At 32.0% G+C, this 11,161-nt stretch overlaps 1 protein-coding gene across 1 annotated transcript in view; it reads left to right on the top strand.

Annotated features, from left to right (window-relative positions):
* LOC144972705 (putative E3 ubiquitin-protein ligase HERC4) overlaps window positions 1-763 on the top strand; it is a gene marked incomplete in the record, with an annotated part of 65,378 nt that extends 64,615 nt beyond the window's left edge. Inside the window, 1 exon segment of the mRNA XM_078914248.1 lies at window positions 1-763. This exon segment is cut by the window's left edge and continues 117 nt beyond it. Within this exon segment, the coding sequence (XP_078770374.1) occupies window positions 1-60 (60 nt within the window).
* Between the last annotated feature and the right edge of the window lie 10,398 nt (window positions 764-11,161).

The following is an 11,161-nucleotide window of genomic DNA, read 5'->3' as shown; positions in this document are numbered from 1 at the left end:
CGGATGGTTTTGATGGCTACAAGTAGTCCCCTTGGATTCAGTCAAATCGCGGTCGAATGAAATATTTACTAGATTTGTCCGTTTTTGACTTGCCACCCGAAAATTGTATAATATTAATTCCAGACCCTACCTGAGAATTGTCCTTTGGGTAAAAGTAAACTTTGGTCGAACCACTGTATTATGTGTCCATTGCTAGTCTTCTGAATGTAGCAAAATTGAAAGACTCTTCTTTTTCCTTTCTTTTTTTTTTAATTTCTTGCTCTGCGCCACACAGGTATTAATCTACCTTGCTACTATTATTTTGGTATGTTATGGGTTATTAATGTTCGAAAAAAACTTTTTTTTAAAAGGAGTCTCTCAATTTTACGACATTCAGCAAAATAACTGATGGTTACGAATGTGTCGGTTGACCAGATTTCACCGCGCTTTTATCTCAGCACAAGAACTAGATAGGTCAATATGGGATTATGATTATGTGACAAAGAGTTATCTGTACGTTATCTGTACATTATTCCAGGTACCCGTTCACAAATGCACTAAGCTGGCTGATGTTTCATAATATATTTCTAAGTAGCTACCGGAAGCTCTTCTCAAACACCCCCCCCCCCCCCCCCCCCTCACTAAAGAGCATTCGACTTGTATAAGTTTTCCCCATTGTGACATTCATGGTTTGCCTTTATTGATCTTGCTTTTTGTTTTACTGTACATCGTACATTATTCCAATCGCCTTAATATGTGCCTTGTTTCATTCGTATATATATATATATATATATATATATATATATATATATATATATATATATATGTTGTGTGTGTGTGTGTGTGTGTGTGTGTGTGTGTGAGTGTGTGTATGTGTGTGTGTGTGTGTCTAATTCCTGAAAACACATGGCGTTCGACCAATAACTTATCCTTTTGTTTAATGATCGTATTACAAAATAACCTTAGGGTTTTTTTTAATGCTGAAATATGGCTTATTTACATAATAAGTTGTTACAAAATTCAAGAAAAAGTGGTGCTTCTCTTACTGTATAATGTGTATGAATCAACCATTTTAAGTATTCTATTTATGTTAGCATGTTGTTTTTTTACAATGACAAACCCAATACGTATAACTGAAATGAGGGACTATAGATCAGTGTGCTGAGTTAAATGACTGCATTGTTATTTCTGTATTAATACTTTATATAGGTCATATATATATATATATATATATATATATATATATATATATATATATATATATATATATATATATATATATATATATATATATATATATATATATATGAGCAAAGGTCAAAAGGTGCCAATTTTTTTTCTCAAAATAAAAGTGACATAATAGTCCATTCATGTTTCTATATGTGTAGCAAAAACCCCGTACTTCATGAATCAAAGGCCCTTTAGATAACTTTAAGGTCTAACGCAGCATAATATCGTCAACAATACCTATAGGTTGCTGGTGTCACCTGTGACCAGTGACACCAAAATGAGACAAAAAAAATCAATAATCAAATGATTTTTGTTGAGTATCAAACTTTATTTAGTAAGTTATAGACAAAAAGACACAATCAACAACAATCATAGTACAATAATAATACCAACTATTGGAGAAAATGTTGCTTTTTGGTGTCATCGGTCACAAGCAACATAGAATGTAAATATATTATTTCATAAAAATGTTTGTGCATTAACAACAACAACAATATTGCATATGCTTAATACCAGCAATGTTCAGAAACTTTTGGAATAAAATGTTGGGAAATAATGTGACCAAAGCATATCTTATTTAGCGACATTGTGTCACTTGTGACATTAGACCGATGACACCATTACTTATGTCACAAGCAACACCAAATTGAAATTTCGACAATAAATCATTAATTTCAGTCAAACCAGTGTAATAACCACAGTTAAATATGGAATTTAATAATATTTCAGAAACCAAAGACTTCAAAAATCGAAATATACATGAAAATTAGAGCATCTGAATGTGACTTGTGACATAAGACCGGTGACACCATTACTTATGTCACAAGCAACACCAAATCACACTTTCGTCCATAATATATCATTATTTTCAGTCAAAAAGCACAATAACCTACTCTAAAATGAAATTCGATAATATTTTAAGAAACTAAATACTTTCAAATTGGAAATATGCTTAGATATTAGTAATATCATTGTTGCTATTACTTTGGTCAAAATCGGCACTAGAACGCAATTTTGCCTCAATAAATCAAGAATAGCAACTGAACACATGTAATATAGCCTGTTAAAATGTAATTCAATGACATTTCAAGCTTTGAAGAACATGAAAACAGAAATACATTAGAAACTTCAAACTTAAGTGTCACCTGTGACATTTTAACCAATGACACCAATGGTCACAAAAAGTACCAGAAGTCAAACAAACACTAGATAAATATCAGCCATGGTAATGAATTCATGTAACCATACCGTAACATCCGCCCTACTGCTCAAATCTGCTAGTTTGTAGTAATTTAGTGTGTTAATAGTAAATCAAATCAAATTTCTTGACAACCCTTCTTTTATCTGGATTCGTCAAAAGCTTGAGTTTTGTCTTTTTCTTGATTGATACAACCATGAAACATAAAAAAAATTAGAATTACAAGGAAATAATTAATTGTGTCAAAATCAGTCTTATGTGAGATGTCATAATATCATATTTGTAAATAGAATAACAGCTGAAAACATAATTTTTTGGTGGCACTTTGTAATATCCAATATCAAGTGTTGCTTGTGACAATGTAAAATAACGATGACACCAAAGTTCAACTTACCTTTTCTGCCTGGAGCCACGCTGGAAAGGCAAATGAAAGTGCTGCACTTCAAAGACTGGTAAGAAGGGTGGATCAAAATTGCGAATCGCCATTTAACGAAACAAACTTCCACGTGTTCGCGCATGTCGTGTTGCTTGTGACAAATGACACCAAAACAAATAAACCTCAATATCGGCAAAACGGTATACATTTACTCCAAGATTTGAATTCAGATAGTAAATCTATCCTTTTTTCTCATAATAAAACATTTTATAAACATAAAAAATGAGCTTTAAAGTTTCGTGTCGAGTCTTAGAATTGTGCTGTGTTTGATGACACCAAAGGTCACAAGCAACACCAACTTTTTAAGAACTCTATATGAAACTTAATCAGATATGTAATATACTACAATTGCGTTTAAAAGTAAATTTTGACTTTATACTATTAGTCAAATATCAATCAAGGGGGGTAAACCATCACATTTAATTTCTACATGATTTCTAAAAAGGTGATGCGTTGACCTCGTTTTAAGCACATGCCAAACAGCATTCAAATTTGACTTTCAAGTTGTTTATTTCATATTCTGTTGAACAGAGTATGTTGAGCTATCTAATTTTATCTCTTCTTCATATTATCAATTGATTACAAGCATTAACCCAATGAAAACAGCCCATAATTAAGTAAAAATCAAATTTTCTTAACACTGGTATCAGGCGGGCACCTTTTGACCTTGGCTCATATATATATATATATCCTATTCCTTCCATGGAGGGACGGGGGGCACTTACTGTGTCTTCTATTCCCTTGTATCTGTTTACCAAGCTACACCCTGTCTTTGGCTTGGAATGAGATTCCTTGTTTTTTTTCAGGGCCCTTGTCGGAGCACTTAGATGAGAGGGAAACAGTCAAGTGTTCAGTTTTAATTTTGGGGGATGATTTTTTTTTTACCTCTTAAATCATCATCTCTCTGTTTTATATTGTTGGCCATGTTTTCTGTTTAGATTATATTCTGTAAACATTTGAGTGTTGTCCTCTTAGTGGGATCCTGTGCTGATGTCTGGATGTGCTTTCAGGTGATATCAAACTAGGTACACTGATAATGAGCTCTTGTTATCGACATTTGTTCCCTTTTTGTACCCTTCCCATTTGTCTTACTTTTTCTTGTGTTCTTTTAACTGTGATTCTAGAATCGTTTCATATCTCATTTTCCCCCTTAAAATGGCACTGAAATGACCTAAATGTGACGCAAGCGCCGTAAGACCCTGATAACATTAAAACATAAACATTTCCAATTCTTCTTACACTCCATTACGAATTGCCTCCCTTCTTTTCCCGTTACCGTTTTTATCACAACCAACGCAATTTTAATTTAATTCATGTCTGTATCTAAAGAGTTTATCAATTTTCATGTAGATTTTTTAATATTTAAATTTGAACCTTTTCTTCATTGATTTATGATGTTGGAAACATGTTGGAAGAGGTTCCATGGTTTTATATTAACTTTGAAAGGCAATTTTTTTGTTCAGAAATCAATTATTTTGTCTTAACTTGTTAGCTGCCGTTTTCTGGAAAAACACGTGTTTAAGAATTTGGGCAGAAAATGAATGTCCTTCAAATATCGATTAATTTAAATGATCCTCATCTTGGCAAACACTCTCAAACCTGGGAAGTGAGAGGTCAGTTATAATTGTGCATTTATATAGCGCAATATTCACTAAACAAGCTCAAACCTTTTCAATAATAAAGATTAATTTCGTGTTCGACGAATAGTGACAATTTATTTCATGATTTAATTTTATACAACTCGTATTTATCTTGTGCCATAAATTGCTACTGATTCGTTATTTGCATAACCAAAATGCCATCATCATCTATAATAATTATAACGATTTCGACGATACATATGACAATAACGATAATAATAATAATAATAATAATAATAATAATAATAATAATAATAATAATAATAATAATAATAATAATAATAATAATAATAATAAAATTGAAATTAAATTGAGCTTTATATAGCGCAATATCCACTAAATGTGCTCAAAACGCTTTACAAGGGGTCATGTAGGACGGGACATGACGCCTGTTAGGCGATTTTATAATTTTTCGGACAAAGACAACGCTGTTAACGGCCAGGTACTCATTTTACACCTGAGTACGGTGAGAGAATGTGAGTAATGAGCCTTTTCCAAGGACTCAACTATGCGCCGAGCGCGAGGCTCGAACCCAGGACCTTCCGATCCGAAAGCGAGTGTCATACCACTAGACCACATAGCCACATAATAATAATAATAATAATAATAATAATAATAATAATAATAATAATATATTATTATTATTATTATTATTGTTGTTGTTGTTATTATTATTATTATTATTATTATTATTATTATTATTATTATTATTATTATTATTATTATTGTTGTTGTTGTTGTTGTTATTATATTATTATTATTATTATTATTATTATTATTATTATTATTTATTATTACTATTATTATTATTATTATTATTAGTATTATTAGTATTATTATTATTATTATTATTATTATTATTATTATTATTATTATTAATATTATTATTATTATTATTATTATTATTATTATTATTATTATTATTATTATTATTATTATTATTATTATTATTATTATTAATTATATTATTATTAATGTCAAGAGTATGATTATTATGTTTGTAGGAAGTGGAATAAAATACATCAGAAATTGAAGCTTTTGTGTTTAACTCTTTCTTACATTTCTAAGATGTATTGAATGAAATTATGTATGGAATATTAAAACGGTTCTCTTTGAAATGTTGTCGCGCCATACTGGTCATTTCCCCGAGTCAAAAACTACTAGATGTAAGGAAATGCAGATTTTTTTCCCTGTATTTTCTACCAGAGTCATTCTTTGTTTCCTTACCAAATGTTCATTTCTACACGAAAACAACATCATATGATATGATAAACATTTTAGAATAAAATTTAAGCAGAATATCATGTTTAAACGCATACAATAGAGCATGCTTATACCAAACACGCTTGAAACAAAACGTCGGTTTTAACGAACTCATATTGATGCCAACCGATGTCTTTTTCTTCTTTGTTTATGACTGAAATAAACAAACCACTAATATAATAACCCATGTTCGCTCTAAGTGATTTCTGATACTTTCTGATTATCGGATTTTATTTATTAAAATAAAGGTACGTTTTCATTGATAACGTTTGTTAGTATTCAATCTTCATTGACTCTTATATTTCAAAATGCCGAATAGGTGCAATATTGTGAACTGTAATGGCAACTATAATGACAGAAACAGGTGTAGGGTGTTCAGACTACCAAAAGACGAAAGTGAAAGACAAAGTTGGATTAATGTGCTTCCCCCTCGTGAAAACTATGTAATAAATCCAGAAAGGTTTTTTATTGGTGAAAGACATTGGGTTGCAGATGTCCAAATGATTAAAATACCAGGAGGCCTGACTGTACCTGCATGTCCACCGACTATTTTCAACGGTGTACCGACTTCATGTTTGCCGACACGAAAGCCAGCCCCTCGTCAACCTCAACCAGAAGACAGACAACTGGAATACTTGAAGAAAAAGGATAAGATCGCTTCCTTCAATGATTTTTCTCCAGAGAAAGAATTACGAAGAAAATATGATAATATAATAATGTCAAAATTTGAGGATAAATTTGTTTTTGTTTTTATGACTAAAGATTACTCTGAGAGTAGTATGTCACTTCTTGTTTACAATAAACCAACATTATGTTCACCGCTGACACTTTCAGCTTACAAGAAGGGAATAAATGTGCCTTTGAGCAAAATATTGAACCCGAACAATGGACTAACCTATTATTAACAATTTTATGAGTCTGTAAACGCTGTTTTAAATTATGATATTCATTGTAATCATGGAATAGAAAAGGCAATCGAGATTCTACTCCAAACAAAGCAACAGACGGATGATAGCTATGACCACTTGCGGGAATTCTTGGTGCTACCCAGCAAGCGAAAACTTCAGAGTATCGTGTCTGGAACGAACATGAACTTGATAACATTTCACAAGACAAGTGATCAACAGAAGAATGTGTTTCTCATAATCGATGAGGTTAAAATTCGTCCAACTGTTGCCTATTCTGGTGGTGTTTTGAATGGAATATCAAGAAATAATCCTGAGTCTAAGCTCATCAATGTTGTGCGTGATGATGAAATGTATGTACGGAGGACCAAGCCTCATGATATCTGTAACCCTGTCCATAAACTAACATCATCCTATCAATTTGATGTTGTTAAAGAAGCGGCTGCTGTTGTCGAAAGATCTGGTGGGATTGTTTTGGGATCCATAACAGACAACCATAAAATAAACCAACAGTATTACAAATTGTTTGATAAATCCATGACCATCAAGCGATTCACCCATTAGATGTTCAACGACCATTCAAGTCCTTGCCCCGAGTAAATAATTTGAAGACGGAGGTACAATTATAATGAATACTCAAAGAATATCTTAGGTTTTTTTGTTTGTTTTTTGTCATGATCAGCTTATCTACTTGATACAATATAGATCGTTCGAAATTGACGTCACGCAGGTCTTTGTTATTGTTTTTACCATCCGCGTTTATGAGTAATGCTCACTGAACTGTATTTACTTGACTATAAACGTTCATGGATACACACAGTTTTGTGTGTTGGTCCGTTATACTTCCGGGTGGCAATGTTATGAGCTTCTTGGCCAAGCGCATACTATCTAAAAAGAATTGAAAGTATAATACAATCGTTGCCATTTATAAAGACCCAAACAAAGACAAAATATTTATTTTTTTGAAATTTCAGTGGGTTTTTTGAATGGTTGGCGACTTTTTATATGGTGCTGATATGACCTTATTGTATCGTAAGAGCCGTATACCCTTTTTTTTTAAATCAACACAAACAACAGTGTCTAGAGGACTTGTTACTCACTTCCAAAGAGTTTTGAACAGGAAGAAAGGATGTCGTGACGTCACAACATGCTTCCCATAAAAAAAAAAATTCTACACGGAATTCGTAACTCAGTGGTGTGGCATATTGTTTTAATTAAATGTGTCATTTTGTGATTATTGTTCACTCTAAGAATCACCGAGCCCCCAAAAAATTGAGTGTATACATGTGTATTCTCCTCTCAATAGTATTCACTGTGTTAGATATCACGAGGGGACATAATCTGTGGCAACGCATTTACCTAATTCTTAATCTGAAATGTGATTGGTTGGTGTATTCTTTTGTGCAGACCTGCCAAATTGAAAATTGAAATTTAGTCATTTTTATGTCAATTTTTAGTAATATAACAAGGAAATAAGTATAGTAGTAGTAGTAGTAGTAGTAGTAGTAGTAGTAGTAGTAGTGTAGTAGTAGTTAATTGTAGTAGTATAGTAGTAGTGTAGTAGTAGTAGTAGTAGTAGTAGTAGTAGTAGATAGTAGTAGTAGTAGTAGTAGTAGTAGTAGTAGTAGTAGAGTTGTAGTAGTAGTTAGTAGTAGTAGTAGTAGTAGTCGTATTAATCATTATAGTCATCATTATTTAAGTAATAATGGGAATTAAAAATTGGTAATTTTCCATAAAATTTTGTATTTGGCCATGAAATTTTCCAAAATTCTTAAAATTACGAAAAATTCGTAATATTTGGCAGGTATGTTTTGTGTGCTGACGCGTCTCCTTCATGAACTCATTTTTTTTTGTTTTTTGTAATGGGTCATTATACACAGCGACGAGCATCAAAATAAAGTGAACAGTGATATGTATTCGACAGTCAAATCATTTGTTTCATTGTGGACTGTTAATGACAACACAAGTTTTACTTTCTTTTTATGATCATCGTTATATTTAGGGAAGTGTCAGGATTGTTGTTTTAAAATGAGTTTTATATAGCGCAATATCCACTAAATGTGCTCTAAGCGCTTTACAAGGGGTCCCTGGTCAACAGCAACATTTAATATGTAGGACGGGACATACCGCCTGTCAGGCGATATTACAATTTTTCGGACAAAGACAACGCTGTGAACGGCCAGGTACTCATTTTACACCTGAGTACGGTGAGAGAATGTGAGTAAAGAGCCTTTTCCAAGGACTCAACTATGCGCCGAGCGCGAGGCTCGAACCCAGGACCTTCCGAAAGCGAGTGTCATACCACTAGACCACATAGCCGCTTAAGCCCACGAAAAAGATTACGAGCCATGTACGGTTTTTGAAGTGTTTCAACGATTTTACTTTTAGATTAGATATGAGATATGCAGATGAAATGGCAATAGATAGTATGCAGATGACGTCACTCAGGTCTTTGTTATTGTTTTTTGTCATCCGCGTTTATGAGTAATGCTCACTGAACTGTATTAACCGGACTATAAAGTACATGGATACACACAGTTTTGTGTGTTGGTCCGTTATACTTCCGGATGGCAATGTTATGAGCTTCTCAGCCAAGCGAATACTATCTATAGACAGGTTGATAACCACGTCTCTCGGACAATCGCCATAATGTAAACAAAGCAGTGATTGGTAGACACAGCAAACTACACAGATTTTACTATCGATGTGTTTTAGTAAAATACCCACTGATCTACCGATTGATCAATAGCACTGACACAGAAAACTATGTGTAAATTTAAACGTTCATAATCTGATCGAGAAAATCGTGTGATAACTAGTAACGCATTTGGCGGTATAAAAACAATAACAATGATCGAGAGGGGTCGAATTCATTCACGTTACTGTTTATAAACAACCAACTATGTTTGTCCGACCACGTGTGAGGGTGTATCAAAAATTCCATGTTTTGATTGGTCAAAAATCTACTGGTTAATTGGTCTAGATAAATATACACAGGAAAAGTCAGTGCTCAGATAATAAGTGTGTTCCGTGATAAGGAACATTCAATACCATTCAAAGAACTTTTCAAATCAAGGGACACAACTATTGCAACTTGAAAATATTTGATTACAATATACTAGGTAGACTCCCTTCTTAAGTCCTCTTTTACGACCATTAAAGGAGCGGTGCAAGAGCACAAGGAATTGGATTCATTAGTCTGGTGTCACGTCGCCCAGCAACGGCGGCCATCGTGGTTCTAAACAAAGAAAATCGGTACTTTTTATTCTTCATGCTGGCTAGAACTTTTCATATGTCTTGTGATCAGAATGTGTAAAAGTCAAAACATTATCAGATTTATAACGTTTTTTTTTTACTCTGGATACGCTTTTATGCTCGTCGGAGAAATATTTCATAAGGGCGTCCGCCATTGTTCCGATAATTTAGAGCCAGTTACTAAGTTATCATGCGTCATTACGAGGGAAGTGACGTTACGACTATTGAAGCGTATTAATGTCTGATGATAATTTATTGACAATCGAAGAAACAATGCATAGCGATCAGAGGCGGATAAGTCCACAGATAAATGAGAGGGATAAGTCGACCTGAATATCGGTACATTTAACAGGAAATGAAAAAGCGAATGATAAATATAAATTAAGTAAAATGATAATAATGATTATTATTATTATTATTATTATTATTATTATTATTATTATTATTATTATATTATTATTATTATTATTATTATTATTATTATTATTATTTTTATTATTATTATTATCATTATTATTATTATTATTTTTATTATTATTATTATTATTATTATTATTATATTATTATTATTATTATTATTATTATTATTATTATCATTATTATTTTTATTATTATTATTATTATCATTATCATTATATTATTATTATTATTATTATTATTATTATATATTATTATTATTATTATTATTATATACACAAACATACACGCAAGTACATTGTTTCTACACATGTATACAAAAGAAATGAGCGTACATACATACATACATGCATGCATACATACATACATACATACATACATACATACATACATACATACATACATACATACAAAATACATACATACATACATACATACATACATACATACAATACATACATAACATACATACATACATACATACATACATAAACATACATACATACATACATACATACATACATACATACATACATACATACATACATACATACATACATACATACATACATACATACATACATACATACATACATACATACATACATACATACATACATACATACATACATAAACATACAACATACATACATACATACATACATACATACATACATACATACATACATACATACATACATGCAGACATACATACAAACCAGCATACCATCGTACATGCATGCCTACATATATACAGACAGACAGAACGATACGATTTCTTTGCTGGGACAGCACCCAAATTGCGAACATAGGAATTAGAAATAGAAACTTTGCAACC

This window comes from Berghia stephanieae, chromosome 5 (genome assembly GCF_034508935.2).
Source record: "Berghia stephanieae isolate SIO BIC M18660-M18661 chromosome 5, UCSD_Bste_1.3, whole genome shotgun sequence".
Classification (NCBI taxonomy): domain Eukaryota; kingdom Metazoa; phylum Mollusca; class Gastropoda; order Nudibranchia; family Aeolidiidae; genus Berghia; species Berghia stephanieae.
The sequence above is the reverse complement of the archived record's forward strand: the minus strand, read 5'-3'. Positions and strand labels throughout refer to the sequence as shown.